A 23,641-nucleotide genomic window follows, 5' to 3' on the forward strand; every position below is an offset into this window, starting at 1 on the left:
CTGGAGGTCTTTCAGTAAAGAAGTTGGCACACTTGTCATCTCTTCACGATGCTGTTGGCGATATTGTTGCTGTTCTTGGGGATGATCTCGAAACTCCCAATATTCTTCCTCCGAATCCTCCTCCTGGTATTTTACTTTTAACTGCGAAGGACTACTCGCATATCCAAAAGGACCACCTTCATCTTCGGAGTCTTCCTCGTCCAGAAGATGAGAAGGGACTAATGGAGACACCTTGCTTGGACATGTAACCTCTGGCGTTATTGTCCTTTTCCAGGATGACAACCTCTTTTCTGGGGGTTATTCTCTCGTCGACTGGCTCGTCGACCATATTATCGTTGTCGACGCTATCGTCGACGTTGTAGTTACTGTCAACGCGGTCTTCGTCGACGCTCCCGCCATTGTCGCCGCCATCGTCGATCTCGTCGGTGACGCTCCCGTCGTCGCCATCATCGATGTAGATATAGCCATGGTCGTCGACGCAGTCGCCGACGATGAACTAGTCTTCGATACCGCCGTCGACGGTGAAAGTGTCAATGGCGTCTTATCAATATCCTTTACCTCCTGTTTCGCCGACGATGATGTTGCTTTTGTCGTCGACGATGACATCATCCTCGTCGACGTTCCAGTCGACAGTGTAGATCCTTTCACTTTCTTCTCAGGTGTAGAGGAAGTCTTTTTGATGGTAATCTTGACCCTTGGAGGAGATTTTGAAGGTTCAGAGGCAGTTTTCTTCACCTGTTTCACCTCAGAAGCAGGACCCTTCTTCCCCTTAGGTTTACCTGAAGGAGATTTTTAAGGACTGCGCCTTGAAGATCCTGTGGTGGTCTTTTTTGGAGCCTTCTCCGGTCTCTCACCTGAGGTAAGCGCCAGAGGAGATCTGCTTCTTTTTTGAGATCTCTTAGACGAAGAGGACTCCTACTCACTCTCACTTGAGAGGATCTCCTTTCTGGCTTTAACCTTCTGGAGCCAAAGTAGAAGTCTTCCCTCACGGTCCCTCAAGGTTTTATTTGAAAAGGTTCGACATACCTTACAATTCTCTGCCTGATGGTCTGGATAGAGGTAGTATATGCAGTCTTTATGAGGGTCATCTGTATAAAGCCTTTTTTTAGGGCAGGTGGCACAAGCTCTAAATAATCCTTTCTTCTCCTTATCAGACAGGGCAGAGGAATAAGGAATTTCAAATAAGAAGAAACTAGAAAATTAGAGAACCTCAAATCCCAGTCAAAATGAGTTGAATTGAAGAGTTTGAACAAAGCTCAAAGGAGACTCCCTAGCACAACGTGCAGTAGAAAATCGGAGGGGCAGAAGGTTCTCTCAGGAGTGTTCTAGAAGGTGAGGAGCTCTGATGGGTTCAGGGAAAAGTTTGGGCCTTTTTTTTACATAACAAAGGCTATGGGTGGCAAAAGGGAAATAGGCCTAGGCCTCTTTTCAGTTTGCTATACTGCTAAGCATTGCTTTTTTATATACCGGAGACTCCCGTCTCGACGACGGGGAATGATTCAGGCATGTGAATCTATGAAAATTCGTGAAAATGTGATACCAGTGAGTCACTGGGACCATCCCCTTGGGAACACCTTTTACTCCTCTTAGCAACAGAGGATTCCACACAGTTAGTTTGTATATATCAAATGTTTTTCATTTATTTGTTAAAGTTCACTGAATATTAATATGTAACATATTCAATAGCTGAAACTTTATCCACATTAGTGTACATATATGGTTCAATCATTCATGAGGCATCATTATTTTGGAAATGTCCAATGCATTTCGGGCTACTAGATGAGCTCATTTTCACGTTTGTTCACTGGCGTTTTTAGGGGTATAAACGCCACCCATGGAGAACCCAAACTTGATGAACTAAGATAAAAAGCTGTGCATCCATCCGAAATTGTTTTCTGAATCTATGAAAATTCCAATATTGGAGTAACTTAATGACTAGCAAATATGCACCGAACACAATACAAAAGGTCTTGCACTCCACATCATGTCATGATCTAGCAAGCCAGCTTTAGTCGCCATTCTCATGCACTGTAAAATACTTTACCCCATAAGTCCAATCACCTAATTTCCCAGTCATGACAAAAAGCAGAAGGTTGTTAGTCATGAAGTGTTTTAGAACAAGTGGGCGTGAAGAGACTTTTGAAAACTATGAATTAGATGGCGATGAAGGCTGTTATATAGTCTTCATTATCTTATGTTTAATTAGGGGCATGTAGTTCGTGGTGCTGAATAAGTTGACTGGTGGTGTGTGCAAGGTGTTTTGGCCTTTCTTTGTAAAGGGAAGTGTGTAGTTTCTGAGTTAGCGTAGAGATCATTGAAGACATTTTATTTTTATCTGCATTCAGATAAAACACTTCAAAGTTAATGCCCAACATCTTTATGACAGACCTTAAAGTTCTGCTGCTTACAGTGTGATAGAACCCCTAAAAGATTAATTGGGCAACAAGGTTTTCACAAAGTAGAATACCATAATCTGCCTCTTCTTTTATCAATATTGTCCACGTATAAAATTATTTCCAGGTAACAAACGGTTTACTATCAGGAAAAGAAGCTTGTTAACATGCAATACGAATGTAATCCATTACTCATGTTAACTGCCTTCCCTCATAAAAAGGTATCCTTTGCAGGCTTCATATTTGGATCCCCGCCCCAACTCCTGATTACTTCAGTGCTCAAGTTCAAGCATTTTTGGACGGGTAACGGCGCCTCTTCCTTCCTGGATGCAAAAACTTGGAATTCTCTTTCCCTGCATTTAAAACAACTATCTATCCACTTTTACATTTGTTACCAGCTTAAACCTTGGTGCCTTAGACAGGACTACAGACTGACTGGGTTTACCATGGATCTTTTACAGCTATAGTCTTCTTCAATAGCACCTGTTCTGGAGGATGAATGCCTGAGCTCTATATCAGCTGACAGAGATAAAGGATTACCTGAAGTATGAAAATTTATTCTACGCTCTCTTTCCCAGGGAGGAGAGAGGGAGCCTGTATCAGAATGTGCTCCTTGATGATCAGAACCAGATTCTGTTCGTTCATGTGTAGTAGAATACTCTGCATTGTCTCCTGGGCTTCTGGAGGCTAAATGTAATGGAAAAAGCAAACATATAAGGTTAGAGTTACATATTTGAAAATTAATTAGTAAATGGCCGGTATAGACAGATTAAGTCTATGTACTTTATTCATATTAATACATATTAATAAAGATAATTCAAGCCAGCTAACTTAAATTCTGAAGTTACAGATTGTAACATGCACAGTCTGTACAACATTTGGTGTTACTGCTTGGGGTAAAGCCTGACAAAGTACAACGAGTCCTCCAAACCCCATACAATAGGAAACATGGGCGTTGGGTTTCACAGTACCATGCCTTTGCGGAAGATATTACTCTCATTATTGACCATGGCAGTAACAGAGATTGTATTGGAGTGAACACTTTTTCCTAATCAATATATAAGGAGCACACAGTAAACATTGTGTGCGATTGTTTTCTTTTATGAGTGTTTAGCACTTAGTGCTTTTATCAGTAATATCAATAACAAGACGGCCATGTGGCTCACTGAGTTAAGCATTCGCTGCAGACATCTATGTGGCACTACCTCGTTATGCATTTGAATGCTGGCATGGCTAACTCAATCTTTGGAAATTTATAAACAACATTCTATTAAATGGAAAAATAATAACACCTATTAGTAACAGTGCCCAGAAATACCACAGCCGTGGTATTCAGTGCAACATAAATGCAAAAAAATACAATATAATTATTATTTAAATAGAGGGTGTGGAGGAGTTGGTGTCTATACGTTAACAATTCCACATAAGGATTATTTTTTAAGAGTACAAATTATTTTTTTAAGAATATGAGAGTTGGGCTGGGGTTTAAGGAAGTGTCTGTATTGAAGCAGGTACTGAAAGGGGAACAATAAGTTTTAGCAAAAAGAAGAGAATTCTTTATCTCTGGAGTCGAGACTATATTGTCTAGATTCTTTGGTTCATATAAAGTGGGAGTAAACATATTGTTCTTTCATGGATTTTCTTACAGAAACCAGATGATAAATACCCAGACTACGAGAAGATTCAATGAACACGGTACTGCTTTTTTACAATATTCTATAGGGTTTTAAATAATGAGCCATGCCCATACTACCAATGACAAACTCTGGCGGAATAATAGTGTTATGGATGCCTGACGGTCATGGTCACTAAGAAACACGCTGTATGTTGTATGTACTTTATTCGATATAAAATATCATAAAAGCATAACAAATATTTTCAGGAGTAGAAATTGGACAATTCCTACAACAATTAGCAGTTTAAAAAGGATGTTATAAAATAGTCCATTTAAAAAAGTGGAGATTATACACTATATACAATAAAAACAGATCTTTACAGTTGACATAAAAAAACAGCATTTGCTCCCTAAAGACTCTTGGTTTTACTGAGCTTTAAACATATCAGCCAAGCATTACCCAAGTATTTTCGTACCGCACAGATCATGCTGAGGGAGGAGGTGTCTGATTTAAACATACGTAACGCTGCCCTGTAATCAGTAAACCCCAAGTTTTTACATATAGGTTTCAACCATTTCCTCCTGGGAGCTCTATAAGCGGGGCATGCAAAGAGGAAATGGGAAAGCGATTCTGATGGCGCATAGCACCCTGGGCAGCTCACAGAAGGCAAGCTGTGATTCCTCCAACCTGCTACCAAATCATTAAGTGGGAGCCTTCCTAATCTAAATTTCGTGTAGAGCAATCTATCCCGGGGAGATTGAATAAAATCAAAGTAATGCTCAAATTTAGCAACCGGCTTATGCTCTAGGAACTGTTCAGTGAGCGCCCCCCAGTTAGATTTACGAGCCTCTACCCCTTTCACCCATTCCCAGTATGCCTTCTTGATGATTTGCTTGGCTGGCGCGGTCTGGGATGCCCAGGCCTCTCCGAACCCAATCTCTATTACCAACTGCTTCAGTTTACCGATCCACTTGATCTTATTCGCTGAGTCTAGATGGATAATCTCGGCCAGTGCAGGGCAAAGATGTTTTTCTTGTTCAACTAAAAACATCTTTGCTAACAATCCAACCTTAGGGCTCCGCTATTTTACTTGGGGTGGCATTGCCACAGACAGACTTGATCTATTAATTCTCTTAGGCAGCTGCTCCACTGATAATTTAAAAGCAGAAGAACACAAGAAAAGAGTGAACGTCTGTGGTATTAGTATAGTGTTAAATTGAACTCCTAGCATCAAGATCATAATCACTAATTGGAATGCCCCACTGAGTACACAGGGATGAGCTAGCACTGCGAGTCGTATTTCATAATTACATGTAGAATGAAGACATGTCAATGGCCTGATAAAAGAACTGGCATTGGTAAAGCAGTCAAAACCATCAGTTTTAGTATGAGCTTATAATATACATGTGTTTGTATAGTCATCTGATACAACAATATTTATAATAAAAATGTCTTTACTTCAAATATACAACATTTAGACACATGTTCTATATAGATATTTAAGAGGAGAGCCATAATCTCGAGTCCAGCTCTATGGGAGTGTCACCCTAAGAAGAAAATGTTTTGAAAACCTGGATATTTAAAGAACAAATCCCTGCAAACATTACATTTGGTAAATGCTCGGCCCTGTCTCGTCTTACTGGATCAGAAGAGAGCCAAGGGGAAACTTTTCCCTAAAACCATTAAATATTAGTCACCGACATTAACCAGTTCGGCGCTTATGACGGAACCGTTCCGTCACGCGCCTCGGGTGAGCTGTGCTAGTGATGGAACGGTTCCGTCACGGCCCGCTCGACGCGCCTGCGCGGCGCTGATTTCGCGCCTGCGCGGCGCGTTCTATTGAGCGGGCGCGTTCGTGACCGAACCGTTCCGTCACTAGCACAGCTCACCCAAGGCGGTTCCGTCACAAGCGCAGGTGAGCCGTGCGACCCCCCCCCCCACCACCCCCTAGCACTGAGGCGGAATTGCCGCAGCAGTGAAGGGGTTCATAAAGAACTTGTTTGCTGTGAACTTGCAGAGCATGTTTAGGGTAACTCCCTCTCAATGCATGTGAAAGAAAATGTGAAAACCTGTCCATCAAATTGAATCAGGCACTGTTCAGGGTCAGTGACTTTGAATACCCTTCACACTTGCATTATTGCTACTCTATTAACTCCTCTGGGGTTCTAGCACAGTAATCGAGCATTGGCAAAATCAATAAGCCTGGGGTTGACTGCCTGACCGAATTTTTTTGTTGCTTGTTTTTGCCATGATTTGGTCATTGTTTTTTTGCAACCTTTTGTTGGATGAGCTACAGGGACCTCGCCAATAAAAAAAAAAACTGTTAAAAGCAAAAAACTAATTTGGTCTCCAAAGTCCACTTTGCCACAACAGTCCTCGGCAAAAGGGCTTTATGTGCTCCTTGTGAAAAATAGTAATGATGTAGATCTTGCCCTTGAGGAAGACCTTTCTTGGGACATCCTGCAACTATCCCTACCCCCCATCAAAAAGTGGACGGAAGCTACATTGCAGCTCAAAGTATTATGCTTAGAACACAGGTTAAGGGCTGTGAATGAGAGGACGAAATCTGACAAGCAGTGCACTCCCACATTCAGTATTGGACAGTGTAGTAGTCGTAAGACTATATACTTTTTAATAAGGAACATCGGTCCTTCCTCGAGGACATGGTTGTCATGGAAAGGGTGGAAGTGACCATAACCCCCTGGTACTGTCCCTCCATTTGCTAGGAAGTTATGCCCCATAAGTTTGTACAGTGGGTATTGAAGTACAGCTTTGCAATGATACCAGTAGAGTAAAATGGTTGAACTGCCTCAACAAAGAGGATCACCTAGTGGTTTTGAGAAAGTTGGTCTCCGAGGCTATAGTAGATCTTCAAAATTGTCTTACGCAGCAGGAAATTGAGTCTAAAGTCCTTCCAATCCATACTAAACTTTTTAACAAGCTCATGGGCTTTTTTACAACTAACGTACAAAATCCCAAGAACAGTGCCAAACCAGTGGTGGAAACATGGTATGGGAAATCCTGCAGGGAAGCATATATAGCCTTAGCTAGGGCGATAAGAACTAAAAACAGGGACAGAATTAAAAAAGCGAGGGTGGAATATAAGAAAGTGCAACACAAGGCAAAAAGGGAATGGGACGAGCAGTATTGGATTGAGCTGTACCATGCCAGTACAGACAGGAATATGGTTGCATTCTGGAATTTGGTTAAATGGGGCAAGGGGAAGCCTAGTGAACCACCTTCCAACCATGTAGCACCGGAGTTGTGGGTTTCACATTTTATGACTCAGTTTACCTCCCTGCTCGAGATCTTGAGTCATCCCTTGGTCTTCCCAACATCCTTGTAGACACCCCTCTCTTACATTTCACCAAGCTGGAGGTCGAAACAGCACTTAACACGGCCCGAGGGGTAGACCGCCTAGGTTGGACTGTGTACCAGCTGATCTGTTTTCACATGATAAGGAAGTATGGGTGACTTTTATCCAGTGCCTGGCGAACGCTATTGCAAAAGGCTCCCCTATACCGGATTCATGGAAGGGCGCTGGGATTATCCGGACTTTTAAAAAGGGGGATTGTTCAGATCCTGGTAATTAAAGGCCCATGAGTTTAATTGATTGTATCCAGAAGGTGACTGCTAGGCTCGTGCTGAGCAGAATCCAAGGCTGGATCGACGAGTTCGATATCCTGTCTTCTTTACAGGCTGGGTTCTGCTCCCACACAAGCACTATCGATCAGGTTTTTAGATTGGTTTTAATTTACTGGTGTGTGGTGATCCTTAGAGGCGACACGCTGTATGTCGCATTTGTGGATCTTAAGTCGGCATTCGACTTAGTGACGCGTGCCAAGATGTGGAGTGTTTTCGCGGAACAGAGTATGCCCCTGGACTTATTGGCTTTTCTAATCAAACTTTACGATGCGAACTTCGCACAAGTGCGATGGGGTCAGCAAGGGAGGGTAACAGATAGATTTCCATTTGCCAGAGGGGTTCGTCAAGGGTGTGTACTTGCACCAACACTCTTTTCCTTGTACATCAGCAGGGTGATCCAGTATTTTACGAATCATCCTACTGACACCCCTACACTTGATGGCAGGAAGATCCCTCTGCTAATGTTTGCAGATGACACCCTGTTAATCTCTAAAACTCAACAAGGTCTCCAGAAGGAGATTGCGAGATTTGAGGTGTTTTGGAAGGACCATGGTTTTATTATTAATGTGAACAAGTTCATGGTGTTACATAAGCATAAGTCTGTAAGAGGGAGGGTAGCTATGAATGAAGTTACCTTAGAGCAGTTTTCTCCTATCTCGGTATAACCCTAGGTTCCAAACTAGACTGGAAACCTTACATTGATCAGCTGGCCCTTAAACATGCACAACTGGCTAGTGCCTTAATAAAGGAACAGCCCCTCTCACTTACAAAGCCGATTGCCCCCGTGCTTAAAATGTACAATACCAAAATCAGTGCTTCGGTCCTGTATGGGGCCGCAATTTGGGGGTTTAGTAATCTAGCGGCACTGACAAATTCTCAAAGTAAGTTCATGAGGGGAATAACCAGCCTCACTCAATCCACACCACTACTGCCCCTCTTCTATGATCTGGGATGCCAGTGCGTAGAGGATGAGGCACGTTACAGACCTGTGGCCTACTGGAGGAGACTGTGGGTTATCCCTGAGCTCTCCCAGTTCGCCCGGGCTTTTGAGGTTAGGGATACTGATAGAGCGTGCAAAATCCTATGGCTAAAAGAGGCTTAGGCAACCTACAACGCAATGGGTCTAAACTCCCTGTGGCTACACCCCGCAGTTAATGTTTTTCCACCTAGAAAGGCCTTTAAGGAGTTATACTGGAATATGGTCTCCATGAAACGTTTTAGGATACTAACTAGTCCTTCTCTAACAAGAGATTTCTTGGAGATCAAACACGATAATGCTTATGAAGGGCACTGGGATTTTACTACACTTCCTAGTGATAGGAAACGGTACCATTTAGGGTGGGTACACTCCCAGTTAATTAATTTACTGGTAAATGGCGCTGCAAGTCTAGCACGAGATGTCAATTCTGTCCGACACAGCCGGAAACTATAGCACATATTTTATTTATATGCCCAGTGTACAAACATCCGAGGCACAGATGGTTGAAGCCCATTTGCCTGTTGAAGGGCAACAAAACTGAGAAAGAGGCGCTAAGGATATTAAAAACAGATTGTACGGAACCTATAGCAATTTCTGTTGCCAAATTTTTACACTGGATGTGGGCAATCCATGCACGTAAGCTAAGCTTGATATAAAGGTTTTTAATGTAATTATTAACCTAGTCACATCAATTCTGTGGTACTTACTGTATTATGGGTTGGGATTCTTTACACTTTTTTATCTTGCTTTTTAGACTAAATCATTGTTTGTATGGATGGAGTAACCTGTTGATTCACTTTTCTACTGTGCCAGTTTTGTTATCCCTATGAGAATGGAATGCTTAATACTTTTAATGTACTTTCGTATGATATGTGTATCGAAAAAAAGACTTTTCGAATCGAAAAAGCAGTATGCCATTATTCACTGTGAACTGGGTTTGCTGCAGTGGGCAGAAGAAAAATGTAATTGACAACAACAGAGCAGTGGATCAAGCAAGCTGGCTGAAAGCCCTTATAAGGAAATATATTTTATATATAATGTTAGTAAACTGAAAAGATCTTGGATAACGTCTGACCTAAACTTTATGCCATGTTTTTAACAAATATGCATGCATATACATCTGACACAGACATGTCTGGAGAATGCCACCAAAAACACATTTGCTCTGGTTATGTGTACTAGGACAACCAATGGAGGACTATCCCATGAAGAGTGTTGCAGTGGCAGTTATCTGTACCGATCCATGTAGCAACAGCAGCCTCCTCTGCAGGTCTACTGGTATTATTTGCAACCAAAAATGATGGAAACATGATTCATACAATGCAGAGTACTGGCTCTTCCTTAATAAACATGTAAGTTGAGAATGCAGTCCACATTGTAAATGTTCTCAGCTATGGAGCTATATAGGAAAAAAATGTGTTATGAAATAGAAATCATACCGCATCTTGATGACCAAAAAGAGGCGAGTCCTCTGTATCACCTTGTTCCAATAAAAGACAATGGGCCCGATTCACAAAGGTAAACATACTTTTGTGTAAGTTTATGATTTTTGGCAATTCACAAAACAATTTTACTAGTAGTATCTTTACGACTGTGGAATCTCCCACTTGTGGCAGAGACACGGCACATAAAAAGATAGGCAGTTGTAAAGATACTACTCATAAAATTGCGTTGTTAATTGTACAAAATTGTAAACTTCAAAGTGTAAGTTTACCTTTGTCACTAAGGCTAGAGTGCGGCTATGTACTGCCGAGGGCCTACAGCTTGCTAATTATCTGGGTGAATTTATAGTCACCAGGAAAAAACAAGTTACTTACCTGTACACTGTGGTGCTCCAGTATTGATATCTTTCAGAGATTCACACGCTTGAATCTTCCCCGTCGTCATGGTGGGAGTCCCACAGTAATAAAAAGCAGTGCTATATCTAAGCATTAGAAACCATAGAAAAGCCAAGTGGCATTGGTAACCAATTAACATTGTTTTATTAGAACCAAACTTCAACCAATCAGAACCCAGACCATGAAGCACTCGTCCCCTGAGAGCCACCACAGCTCAGATTTCGAGCACAAGGGTAAAATAACAGAATATAAGAGGTATACTGAGATATCTGTCAGCGGCCTTCAACACAGTCCCCCACACCAGGCTTTCCAATCTATCTGGGTAAAAGGAAAGTCCTTGGAGTGTCTTGCTTCCTTCTTGGAAGGCAGAGAAGAGGAAGTATGGGTCCCTTCTTTTCTTCAAATTCCCTGGAGCAGATAGTGGAGGTGCCTAAGGGCTCTGCCTTGAGCCCCACACTGTTTAACGTTAATTTCACACAAAAGCCCAGCTGGCGGAAGTCTTAGGGGCAAAAGTGATCTAATATGCAGATGACACATAGCTGTTCTCCTGAGAAAAGAGAGAAGTGATTGCAGGTGAATCCATCAAATCTTGTCCAGGAGGTGTATTTCATTGGATGACCACCAATCAACTGAAGTGCATCTCAGAGAAAACCCAAAATTATTTTCTTCAGTCAAAATCCCTGGGAAACATGGCAGACCTGGCCTGAAGTACCCCCCTCACCAGGCACTCGGCGGGGGGTGGGGGGAACAGTCAAGAATCAGTGTGTCAAATTTGACAGCCGTCTATCTTTCCAAACACAAATTAATTTTGTGGTAGGGGCGTGCTTTGCTTTGCTGCCCATCTTAAAGACGTTCTTGTACTTCTACTCATTTACTGCTAGGAAGTTGGTTGACCAAGGCCTCATAACTTCGAGGTTGAATTGAGGGAATGCCCTGTATCTACGACCACCTAACTACCTGAACAATAGACTGCAAGTGGTCCAGAACACGGCAGCCCAGTTTCTTCTTAACCTACCTCCGAGAACGCACGTGTCCTCTCACCTTTGTGCCTTCCACTGGCTTCCAATAAGGAAGACGATCCTGTTTAAAGTGCTGGTCCTATTCCACAAAGCACTCCATCGCACAGGTATGGGCTAACAAAGGGCAAGAGGCAGCTTTTACGTCCTCACTAGGAAGTTTCGATCAGCCAACAGCCAACAGCCTCCAGGTCAGGATCCCCAAGATTCACTGTGCCAGAGCTTGGGGATAGGCCTTCTCTTATTTTGGGCCGTCCGCATGGCATAAGCGGCTTTTTGAGTTACGCTCTGTGGACTCTATTTACCTGTAAAAAAAAAAAGGTGGCACAATAATACTTTGGCAAACATTAAGTTACCCCCCAGCTTGGTGAGACAGCACATGGTGGAGGTATTGTATGTCCTTACCAAGGCAGAGGAATTGTGTATTCTGGGAAGAAAAGATTGCAGGTCTAAGAAGATGGCCTTTGAATACAGAAGATTGATATGAATCCTTCCTTCTTGAGACAGCCATTTTCTTTTGTGTTTAAATTTTTTTATTGAAAAAATTTAGATGTAAATTCAAATGCATATACAAATGGAGGGAGAGTACATCCAGAAGGAATTGATAAATAAAACATAGTACATGTGAGAACATTGTACGAAAGATATGGCATAAGCAAGAAAAAATAGCAATGATTCCATGATCTACAAGGTGATGAAGCGAGAAGTATGTGAGAAAAAAAATATATAAGATAAGAGAAGAAAAGAGAGAAGAAAATAGAAAAGGAATGAAAGGAAAAGGAGAGAGAAGGAAAGGAAAGAAAAGAGAAAAGGAATAAGAACCCCAGAGTAACAAAACCGATTAAGAAGGAAGATAGAAGCAAAGGAAATGGAAGGAGGCGGAAGACAAGCAAAAGAGTAGGAAAAGGAGGATGCTGAATGGGATAGAATTAAGAAGGAATAGTAGTCGTAGTAGAGGAAGTAGAGGAGATAGAGTCGTTATCTACTGTGGTGTCCAGGAATGGGGACCAAATTTGAAGAAAAATGGAAGCCTGATCCTGCAGATTATAGATGATACGTTCATGAGAAGCCGCTTGTACCATTGCCACCAACCATTCTTCCTGGGAAGTAGACAAGGGAGACTTCCAATGACGCAAGATACAAATTTTGGCCGTAGCCAAAGCAATATGGAGAAGACGAACCTGTGGCTTGGAGAACCGCGGAAGGCCACGAAAATCGTGCAAAATAATATTTGCAGAAGTAAAGGGCAAAGGCAGCGACATGATGCTAGCCAAAGTCTTACGTACAAAAAGCCAAAATGATCTAGTACGGGGGCATTCACAAATAATGTGCGTAATATCACAACCGGAAGCAGAGCATCTCCAACATAGAGAGTGCGAGAGTAATTTAGCATGATGTAATTCGACTGGGGACCAATGCCATTCATGGAGGATTTTAAAAATACAGAATTTGAGGCGAGCTTCTTGGACACCCTTATGCAATCCTTCTAAGATTTGATCCCATTGAGTATTCGAGTAAGTAACTGACAGACGTGATTGCCACTTCAATTGAAGAGCCTTTGAGAGAGGTTGTGAAAATAAAGGATACAGGAAAGTCTTATAAAGCCCAGAGGTTACACCTTTAAGATTCCCCCATAAATGCAGATATGACAGAATAGGAGAGGCAGATAACAGCTCAGGTGGGGAACCTAGGTGTTTGGTGAGAGCTTGCTGAAGCTGAGAATATTTATAAGATTGTGTGGGTGGTAGGTGAAATTCGTCACTAAGTTGGGGAAAGGATTTAAAATCGTCACCATGAAACAGTTTCTCTAGAGAATGAATGCCAGCTTGCTGCCACGTAGACCAGGACAAAGTACGGCCGCGAATACAAATAGCCGAGTTGAACCACAGAGGAGCTTAAATATGAAGCCGCGGATTGGATTTAAGTATACGATGACTTCTTTGCCAGGATTTATACATTGCAGATAATACAGGATTTTTAGGGTCAGAGGAGCTGGTACCCCTACCATATAGAAGGGACAAACCAGGGCCAGAGGTCAGTAAGTGACGTTCGAGTGGGACCCATTGAGGAATATCTTTAGACTTAGGCAAATAGAAGGAGAGTTGTGAGAGATGAAGGGCAAGATAATAATGTTCAATAGAGGGAAGACCCAAACCTCCCTGTAATTGGTGGGATTTCAATTTGGCCAAAGTGAGACGTGGTTTAGCCGTACCCCAGTTAAATAGTTTAATTTTCGAGTCAATGGACCGAAGAGTGGTTAAGGGAATGTTCAGAGGAAGCATACCCAAAACATACAGAAAGCGCGGTAAGGTAACCATTTTAACCGCCTGAACTCGCCCCAAAGGGATAAGCCAAGGGCTTTCCATTTGTCAAAGTCTCTTTGCATTTGTACGATTAAAGGAGCTAAATTGTCCACAACAATATTATCCAATCCTCTATTAATGAATATCCCTAGATATATGAGCCGAGATGGTTGCCAATGAAATGGAAAACCAGAGATAGCATCCTTTGGCTGGTTTAGCTTGGAATGAGCTTCCTCTTGCTCTTAGGAGGATTGCGGATCCGGCTGTCTTGATAAAGAACCTAAAAACATTACTATTTTAAGCCCATTCTTCTGTTCAGCTGGTGGTGGGGGTTTAGGGTAGCAGCGCCGGGATACTCTGAGTAGCTGAGCGCTTTAGAAATGCAGTATAACATATTACTTTGTAGTACCAATGGACATGGGTAGTGCTTCACTCTTATCCCAATTTATCTTATAGCCAGAGAAGGAAGAAAAATCATCATTGACGCGGAGAGAGCGGGGAAGATCAGTAAGTGTGAGAAGAATATCATCCGCATATAAATACATTTTAGAGTGACCAATTGGAAGGGGAACACCTACCACTGCATTTGACTGACGTATTGTAGCGGCCACAGGTTCCATAGCCAAAAGGAAAAGGAGAGTGGAAAGGGGACAACCTTGACGAGTACCCCGCCGAATCGGAAATGGAGTAGAAAGAAAACCACCACAGTTAACTTGAGCTGATGGGCAATCATAAAGCAGTCGCACTTTAGCTATAAATTGGTCACCTAAGCCAAATCTATGCATGATGGTAAAAAGGTATTCCCATTCAATGCGGTCAAATGCTTTTTCAGCATCTAAAGAAAGAAGGAGGGCGTCATCAGCAAGATGTTTGGCTGACCATAGAGCATGAGAGAGAGTACGTAAATGATTCCGGGAAGAACGACCAGGAACAAAACCTACTTGAGAGTTATGAATTGAAGAAGGTAAAACTTTACGGAGACGGGATGCGAGAATGCTAGCAAGAATCTTAAGAGAGATATAGGACGGTAACTACCGCACAACAAAGGATCTTTACCAGGTTTTGGCAAAACCGCTATGATGGCCTTGTTGGAAATAGAACCAAGAGAAGATTCCTCTACAGTTTCCTCAAAGGCAGCATGAAGAGTATGAACAATAGTTACTTACCTGTAATCTGTGGTTCTCCAGTATTGGTGTCTTTCATAGATTCACATGCCTGAATCATTCCCCGTCGTCGGAGTGGGAGCCCACGGTACATAAAAAAGTAGTAAAATATACCCTTAGTACATAAGAAATAACAATATACCCAACCAGGAAGTAAAGTAGCCCCAGCTACAGTAAATAAAACTTCCACATTAGAACCTGTCCAGGTCATTATGTATGGACCAAACTGCAGCCAATCAGGCCACAGCTCCCACCAGAATGCTCTCCCCAGAGACCCAGGCTCTCAGATTTTGTAGCACCGGAGTGTACCGGAGTAAAGTATAGATAAAACAGCCTGAGTGAGCCTCTGAGGGGAGGTGGGTGGGTGCATGTGAATCTATGAAAGACACCAATACTGGAGAACCACAGATTACAGGTAAGTAACTATTGTTCTTCTCCAGTATTAGGGGTGTCTTTCATAGATTCACATGCCTGAATCAGAGTAGTGAGCAGTAATAGCAATAACATATACATAGCTCTAGGACGCCAAGGCACATAGCAGCAATGCAAGAAAAACACAATGCAAAGCAATAACACAATAGGCGTCAAAGAGCAAGAGGAGGTGGGAGAGAAATAGCAGAGGCTCACCTTATTGGAAAAGATTACGCAGGACTGCTCTTCCCACCGAGGCATCGGTATCGCTCGAAGATTCCAGACAGTAATGCCTCGTGAATGTGTGCCTGCTGGACCAAGTTGCAGCTCTGCAGATATGCAGGAGAGGCACACCAGCAAACAAAGCAGTCGAAGAAGCAACTGCTCTCGTAGAATGTGCTCTGGGCAAGGTCTGTAAGGGTTTACCTGCCTGTTGATGGCAGAGCCCTATCGCTGACGAGACCCATCTAGCGATAGTTTGTTTTGTCACTGCACAGCCCTGACGTGGTTTGCCATGTGCAACAAATAATTGATCAGTCTTCCTGATGGCAGCTGTCCTGGAGAGATAGAATTTGAGACACCGCTTGATATCCAGCGAGTGTAGAGTTCGTTCCGCTGGTGTCTGCGGATTTGGAAAAAACGTGTTAAGTATGACTGGCTCATTCAGGTGGAAATCCGATGGTACTTTGGGTATGTACTTCGGGTTGGTGCGCAGTATCACCGAATCATTTGTGAATTGCAAGAAAGGTGGTTTAGATGTAAACGCCTGTATGTCACTGACCCTTCTGGCAGATGTCAATGCCAGTAGTAAAGCAATTTTCCAGGTGATGAATTTTAGATCAGCTTTATGAATTGGCTCAAAAGGATGGCGCATGAGTTGAGCTAATACAATATTCAAGTGCCAGGATGGAGGTGGCCTACGGACTGGTGGAAACATGCGGAATAAACCTTTAAAGAATTGCTGGATAATTCCTGCGGAATATAGTGAATTTTTACCGTCCTGTCGGTATCTGGATATTGCCGCTAAAAACACTTTGAGTGTAGAACGCGCCAAGCCCGATTTAGCAAGATGTAAAAAGAAGGGCAAAATCTTGTCTGGTTCAGCATGGATAGGATGTAAACCCATAGTCTTGCACCAAGCACAAAAACGCTTCCATTTAAGCCTGTAAGTTCTGATCGTAGAAGGTGCCCTAGCATTGTTCAGGACTTCCTGACAGTCCTGAGGAATGTTCAAATGTGCGAACTCATGGTGTTGAGGAGCCAAGCTGACAATTTTAGAGAATGAGGGTCTGGATGATATATTTTGCCGTCCTGAATTGTCAGAAGATCCGGAATTTGAGGCAGCTGAACTGGTTCGCACTCTGAGAGGAGAAGAAGCTGTGTGAACCAGTATTGTCTGGGCCACCGTGGAGCAATTAGAATCAGACGACACGGTTGTCTCCTCATTTTCTTGATGACCTTGGGAATTAGAGGAATCGGAGGGAAGGCGTAGGCAAAGATTTGTTCCCAGTTCATAGAGAGAGCGTCCCCACAAGACTCCTTGTGAGGAATCCAGCTCGCGAAATGGATGCATTTCTTGTTGTGGTAGGTCGCGAATAGATCTAGATCGGGGCGACCCCATCTCTGAAAAATTTGATCCAGTGCCGGCTGATGCAGTTCCCACTCGTGAGTGCTGCATTTGGATCTGCTTAGGGAATCTGCTAGTACATTGGCTACTCCCGGGACATGAACTGCTGTCAGGTTGATGTTGTGTGCCAGGGCCCAATTCCAGATTTCTTGAGCTTGCTGAGACAAACGGGCTGATCTTGTGCCCCCCTGTTTGTTCAGGTAATGCATGCTCGTCGTGTTGTCTGTTCGGATCAACACGGACGAGTTTGACAGAGTCGCTTGAAATGATTTGAGTGCGAGGAAAATGGCCCTCAACTCCAATAAATTGATGTGCCATGTCTTTTGCTGTGTGTTCCATTTGCCACTGATTGTCATCCCTTGAAGGTGAGCGCCCCAACCTTCCAGCGAGGCATCCGTGGTTACGATGAAACTGGGGACTTCTGCTAGAAAGGCGCAGCCTACTTGCAGGTTGCGTGCTTGAGTCCACCACAGAATTGCTTGTTTCATTCGAGGCGTTAAGACGATGACATCTTCGAAGGAACCGGATATTTGCACCCATTGGTGGCCAAGTTCTTCTTGTAGTGGTCTCATCCTCAGACGACAGTTCGGAGATAGGAGGATGCATGATGACAACATCCCTAGGAAAGACTTGAATCTTCGAACTGAAACGCACTTTTTTCTGAGGAGTGCCCTCGCCAGTTCCTGGATCTTTGCTTGTCTTTCGTTTGAAATGAAGACTTGAGCTTTTTTGGAATCCAGAGTCGCTCCCAGGAAAGACGTCCTCTGAGACGGTGTTAGGTCCGATTTTTTGAAGTTTATTGAAAAACCCAACTTTTGAAATAGGGACAGGCATGTCTGGATATGACTGCTTGCGGTGGCATAGGAATTGGCCTTGATAAGGCAGTCGTCCAGATAAGGGTAAATCTGGACACCCTGCAACCGTAAGTGGGCCGCCACCGGTGCCAACATCTTTGTGAATACCCTCGGGGCTGAACGTAGCCCGAAGGGAAGGACCTTGAACTGAAAGTCCCTGCCAGCCACTCTGAATCTTAGGAACTTCCTGTGCCTGGGGAAGATGGGTACGTGGAAGTAAGCATCCTGAAGGTCCAGGGTTGCCATATGGTCGCCTTCCGTCAGAAACTGGAGGATCTCTTGGAGTGACAACATTCTGAAAGTCAACTGCTTGATAAATTTGTTGAGGGCACGCAAATCGAGGATGGGGCGCCACTCCCCCGATTTTTTGCGTATCAAGAAAAAACGAGAGTAAAACCCTTTTCCTCTCTGATGTTGAGGTACTTTCTCGATTGCCCCTTTCCGAATCATTGCATTGATTTGGACGAACAGCTCTTTGAGATGTGCTGGGGGTGGTCCTTTTGGGGGTGAATTTGGAGGGGTCTTTACAAATTCCAATATGTGACCTTTTGAGATTACATCCAAGACCCATCTGTCTGTTGTAATATTGGACCATTGAGAGTAATGCAGGGATATTCTTCCTCCAATTTGTGGCTGGCGTAGGCAAAGTGGCGGCAGGACGCTTTTTTCACTTCTTGTTGGCGTTGTCTCTACCCCGATAGGTAGTTTTACCTCGGGACTGTGTATAATTACTGCGTCTTTGGCCATAAGGTTGTTGTTTGTAAGGCTGGTACCTTTGGTTGCTTTGGTTGTTCGAATATGGGCGTTGCTGGTAATAACCTCCTCTGCTGGAGAAGTTACCCCTTCCTTTTGCACCACGAAAGGAAGATTTACGGTACTGCAGAGTACCTAATGAACGTGCGGTTTCTGTATCCTTCTTAATGGACTGTAAGGCTTCGTCCACATGTGTGCCAAAAAGGAATTCGCCGTCATAAGCCATATTTAAAACTTTGGCCTGTACTTCTTGTCGAAAGGACATAGATTTTAACCATCCCTCTCTTCTGAGCACTGCAGCTCCTGCCAATTGTCTAAAACCTGTGGCCGCTACGTCCACTGCTGCGTCGATAATTTCAGACGAAGCACATTCGCCTTCTTGTAGAATCTTGGTGGCCTCAGAGCGGTCTGGCTCAGGTAATTTCTGGATGTATGGGGATATGTCAGACCACATTTGTCTGTCATATCTACCGAGAATTGCTAACGAATTAGCAGCTCTAACAGTGGTGGCCGCGATAGTGGATACCTTTTTACCAATGGTATTGAGGCGTCTTCCGTCTCTGTCCGTTGGAATGGAGATCTGAGTTGAGGGGTTCCTAGCCCTCTTTTGTGCTGCTTGCGCAATGACCGAGTCCGTCTTTGCCTGGCCGATGAGACAAGCAGGTGAAGAGGCTGGCGCCCTATATTTCTTGTCGACTCTCGGCAATACCGCGGGAGAAGAATTTGGCGTGGCCATTATCTTAAGCCCCTCCTTCCAGATAAAGTCTATAATGGGAATAGACCAACTTTGTTTCTGAGATAAAGTCTTAAAATCATAAAGAAAGCACTCATCTTGCTTTGCTTCCATTGAAACTAGAAATCTCTTAGTGGCCTTGTCCATAATTCTATGGAAGTTCGCTATATCCACCGGCGGTGACTCAGCCTTTGGTTGTTCCTCTGGGGATGGCGTCTCTGCCTGATAGTCTTCATACTCCGACGAGTCCGACCTATTCAATTCCCCTTCTTCATGGGTGTCCTCATCAGAATTATCAACATCCTGTTGGTGGGGAGATAATGGCGTGGCAGGTCGGGTGGTCTGTGCCTCTTCCGACCTACTAGCCCTTGGACCTTTACTCACTTGAGGTTGTGGGGAGGTAATATGTGAGTCGCCCGACTCCGAAGGCGGGAATCGGCGATAATAATCGCTCAGCATATATTGCAGATTCTCGTAAAGTTCCATTGGCATCTGCATTCCTGGCGCAGAAGTGTTCACCAATGTAGGTGCCTGAATTTGCTGTTCCTCTTCCTCTTGATCCTTAACCTGTATCAGTAAGTCAGAAGGACTTTCAGCCGCTTGGAACATGTCATCACCAGATTCTGCTTCAGAATCCAATAGCCTGTCTGGCATTTGGAGTGGCGACAATGGCGTGGATTGAGAGGACCTTTTTTGCAATAAAGCCGCAGTTGTGGCTGGAGATGGAAGAGGTATGGCAGTGCTCTTTGCTGACCATACTTGCAGGTCTGTACAAGACGACAATTTAGGTGTAGGTGGATTGTCTGGCAAATCCGAGCTCTGTGTCGTCGCCTTGGACGTTGAAGACGATGGCTCTCTCGATTTCAGAGGTGGTGTTACCTTCGTCGACGTGTTGGATCTCGCCGTTGACGAGGGAACCGTCGACGGAGCAGTTTTCATCGTCGACGGGGCCGTCGACGAGACAATCTTCACCTTCGTCGACGACGCTCTCGTCGACACGTCCTTCGACGGGGTCTTTTTCGTCGTCGATGGGTCCGTCGACGATATCTTCGTCGACGATGGTGTCGACGACAGCAAGGTCTTCTTCGTCGACGGAGCAGCCGTCGACGACGAGGATTTCTTCGTCGACTGTTTCAGTGTCGTCGATGTCTGATCGTCGACGAGAGGTGTGATAACCTTCGTCGACGAGATGGGACGAATCTGAACATGAACAAAAGTTGGAGAGGAGGCTGAGGACATCACCATAGTCGATTTTGGTGAGGAGAAAGTCAATGTAGAAGTCATGGCAGAGGCAGCCTGACTGGAAATCGGCAACGTTGTTGGTGCCTTAGTCACAGGTCTCACAGGAGACACCAAAGACTCCGTTCTTTTTGAGGTTGGAAGCTTAACAGACTTCTCAGAGGATTTCTGAGCTTTCGAAGTAGAAGGCTCCCCAGTCTGTGAGGCGATCTGGTGTTTCGCCACCTTAGCTTTCGGAGTAGGCACAGCACTCTCAGCTCTCCTTTTCTTAGACCCCTTAGTAGACCCTGAGGCAAAACTTCCTACCTCAGAAAGTGGCTCATCCTTGTTCTTTATCCTCTGCAGCCACAGCAGCAGGCGACCCTCTCTGTCCCTGAGGGTTTTAGGAGAGAATTTACGACAGATGTTACACTCCTTAACCTGATGGTCAGGGTACAAACAGTAGATGCAGCGAGTGTGTGGATCTTCTTTAAACAGTCTCGCTTTTCCACACGAGTCACAGGCCCTGAAAAAGAAATAAACTCGATCCAAGAGAAGAATGAGCAGAGCTCAGAAGGACTCCCTATCACACGACGTGCGGTAAAAAATCTGAGAGCCTGGGTCTCTAGGGAGAGCATTCTGGTGGGAGCTGTGGCCTGATTGGCTGCAGTTTGGTCCATACATAATGACCTGGACAGGTTCTAATGTGGAAGTTTTATTTACTGTAGCTGGGGCTACTTTACTTCCTGGTTGGGTATATTGTTATTTCTTATGTAGTAAGGGTATATTTTACTACTTTTTTATGTACCGTGGGCTCCCACTCCGACGACGGGGAATGATTCAGGCATGTGAATCTATGAAAGACACCCCTAATACTGGAGAACAATGATACTCTGACCAGTCCACTTAAAGAATTCAGGAGGAAGACCATCATCACCCGGAGCTTTATGGTACTGTAAGGCAGTTATAGCTAAGGAGATTTCTTCTTTCGTAATAGCACCCTCAAGTAGGGCTCTAACCTCATCTGAGAGTCGTGGAAGATGTACCGCATCCAAAAAGTTGGACATCACTTGTGTGTCTACGTGATTACTTGGAGAGTAGAGAGATCTGTAAAATGAGGCAAATTCCTCAACAATTTCTTGTGGTCGAGTAATTATATCACCACCACTTGATTTAATAGCTGGAATCGCCACAGCGGCTTCTCTCTGACGCAACTGCGCAGCTAGTAACCGACCAGCCTTTTCCCCTTGTTCATAGTGACGGCCTTTCATCTTTTGTAAGGCATATTCATCCTTAGTAGTAAAAAGATTGTTAAGAGACATGCATGCCTGTTCCAATGACTTACAGTTTTGGAGAGTCGGTTTTGAAATATACAATTGAGAGAGCCCGCGAATGTCGGTTTCTAGATCTACTTGTTTGGCAACGTTTTTCTTGTTATTTAAGCAGCATCCCGCATGAGTTGACCTCTAATGGTTGCCTTAGCAGCCGCCCAGACCATCCTTTTAGAGGAAATAGAATCCTCATTATTAATAAGGTAATCACGCAAGTGTGACTGTAAAAGAAGTTTACCTGCTGGTATTTTGTATTTGTTTATATTTAAACACCACGGCTTGCGTCCTGGACTCGAAAGACCCAAATCAAGAGATAAGAAAACAGGAGTGTGATCAGAAAGGGAAGCTTCTAAAATTGTAGAGTCTGTAACCAAGCGGACCGAGTGGTGCGAAAGGAGGAAGTAATCAAGACGTGAAAACGTACCATGAGTAGAGGAAAAGAATGTGTATTCTTTATCCTGTGGGTGACCGAGTCTCCAATGGTTCACAAGACCAGTGTCGGTGAGAATATCACGGAAGATGGCTCTATCCGAGGCATTGATGGTATCGAGCAACCGGTTCTGTCAAGAACTGGGTCCGGAGCCAAATTCCAATCACATCCCATGAGAAATTGAGATGCATGTATTTCTGTAAGAAGACGATTGAGGCGAAGGAAGAATTGTTTTTTGGGACCTACTGGAGCGTACACAGAACCGAGACAAATTAATGAATTCCCAAGTTTCAGTTTAACGAATACATACCGACCTTCCGGATCGGACCATGTCTTAGAAATTGTGAAAGGAAGTGACTTCCGAAAAAGGATGGCCACCCCACATTTACGAACCGGATGAGGGTTGGTGGGATCAAGTTTAGAGACACTACTATGGATGACCTTACCAACCCAGTCTCTACTGAGTTTACTGGATTCAATATCATCCAAATGAGTCTCTTGCAATAAAGCAATGTCCACATGCTTAGATTGTAAATAAGAAAGAACTTTCTTGCGTTTTATGTAATGGGTAAGGCCATGAACATTCCAGGAAATCACAGATAACGGATGAGTAGAAGACATGATGACAGGATTCACAAAATCAGGAAGTAGGAAAAGAAGAAACAAATAAATATAGAAAAAAGAAGAGAGATGTTACCCTGGGGAACAAAAGACAAAAGGTGAGTAGAAGGTAAAGAGATCGGTTGGGAAAAGGGAACAGGAGAAAGGAAAAATAGATTAGAATGGCAGAGTGCAAAAAACTGGAATAGACAAAGGAAGTAGAAAAGAAAAAAAAAAGAAGTAGTAGAGGTATAGAAAAAAAGAAAAGAAGGAAGAAAAGAGAAGAGAAAGTAACCTAGACTGTGAACTACGGGTCTGGGTACACTTAGAGCAAATCCAAGGGAGGCCGGACCCCCTTCGAGGAAAGAAGAATGGGGATCCAAAGGACAGATGACAACATGGAACAGTAGCAACTGAATATAAGAAATCAGAGTTGCAAACCTCTCCCCCCTCCATCCATAACACAATGTAAAATATATATGAAACGACAACATGAGTATATACTGTATAGGTGCGAAACAGTCAATGAAGTAAATATATCAAGCTGAACATTAGTAATGGCACTATAAGGGAAGGGAGAAACAGGGAAGAAGCTCCATAAGGGAAGAACTATCTATGAGCGGCAAATGCACAGATACTCTTAGGAGACTGAAAGTACCCAATACAGAATATAAAGAACAATAAGATGTGAATCACAATATGAAGCAAAAATGGAGTGAGCATAGTACAAA

At 43.6% G+C, this 23,641-nt stretch overlaps 1 protein-coding gene across 6 annotated transcripts in view; it reads right to left on the bottom strand.

The window, feature by feature from the left end:
• Positions 1-23,641, bottom strand: part of MIA2 (MIA SH3 domain ER export factor 2) — a 702,601-nt gene that overhangs the window by 99,961 nt on the left and 578,999 nt on the right. For all 6 annotated transcript variants that reach the window (XM_086937351.1, XM_086937350.1, XM_086937349.1 and 3 more), the window contains exon 25: positions 2,934-3,080. In XM_086937351.1, the coding sequence (XP_086793477.1) occupies positions 2,934-3,080 (147 nt within the window). The remainder of the gene's footprint in view (positions 1-2,933; positions 3,081-23,641) is intronic.

The sequence above is a fragment of the Lissotriton vulgaris genome, chromosome 9, assembly GCF_964263255.1.
Source record: "Lissotriton vulgaris chromosome 9, aLisVul1.2, whole genome shotgun sequence".
Classification (NCBI taxonomy): Eukaryota; Metazoa; Chordata; class Amphibia; order Caudata; family Salamandridae; genus Lissotriton; species Lissotriton vulgaris.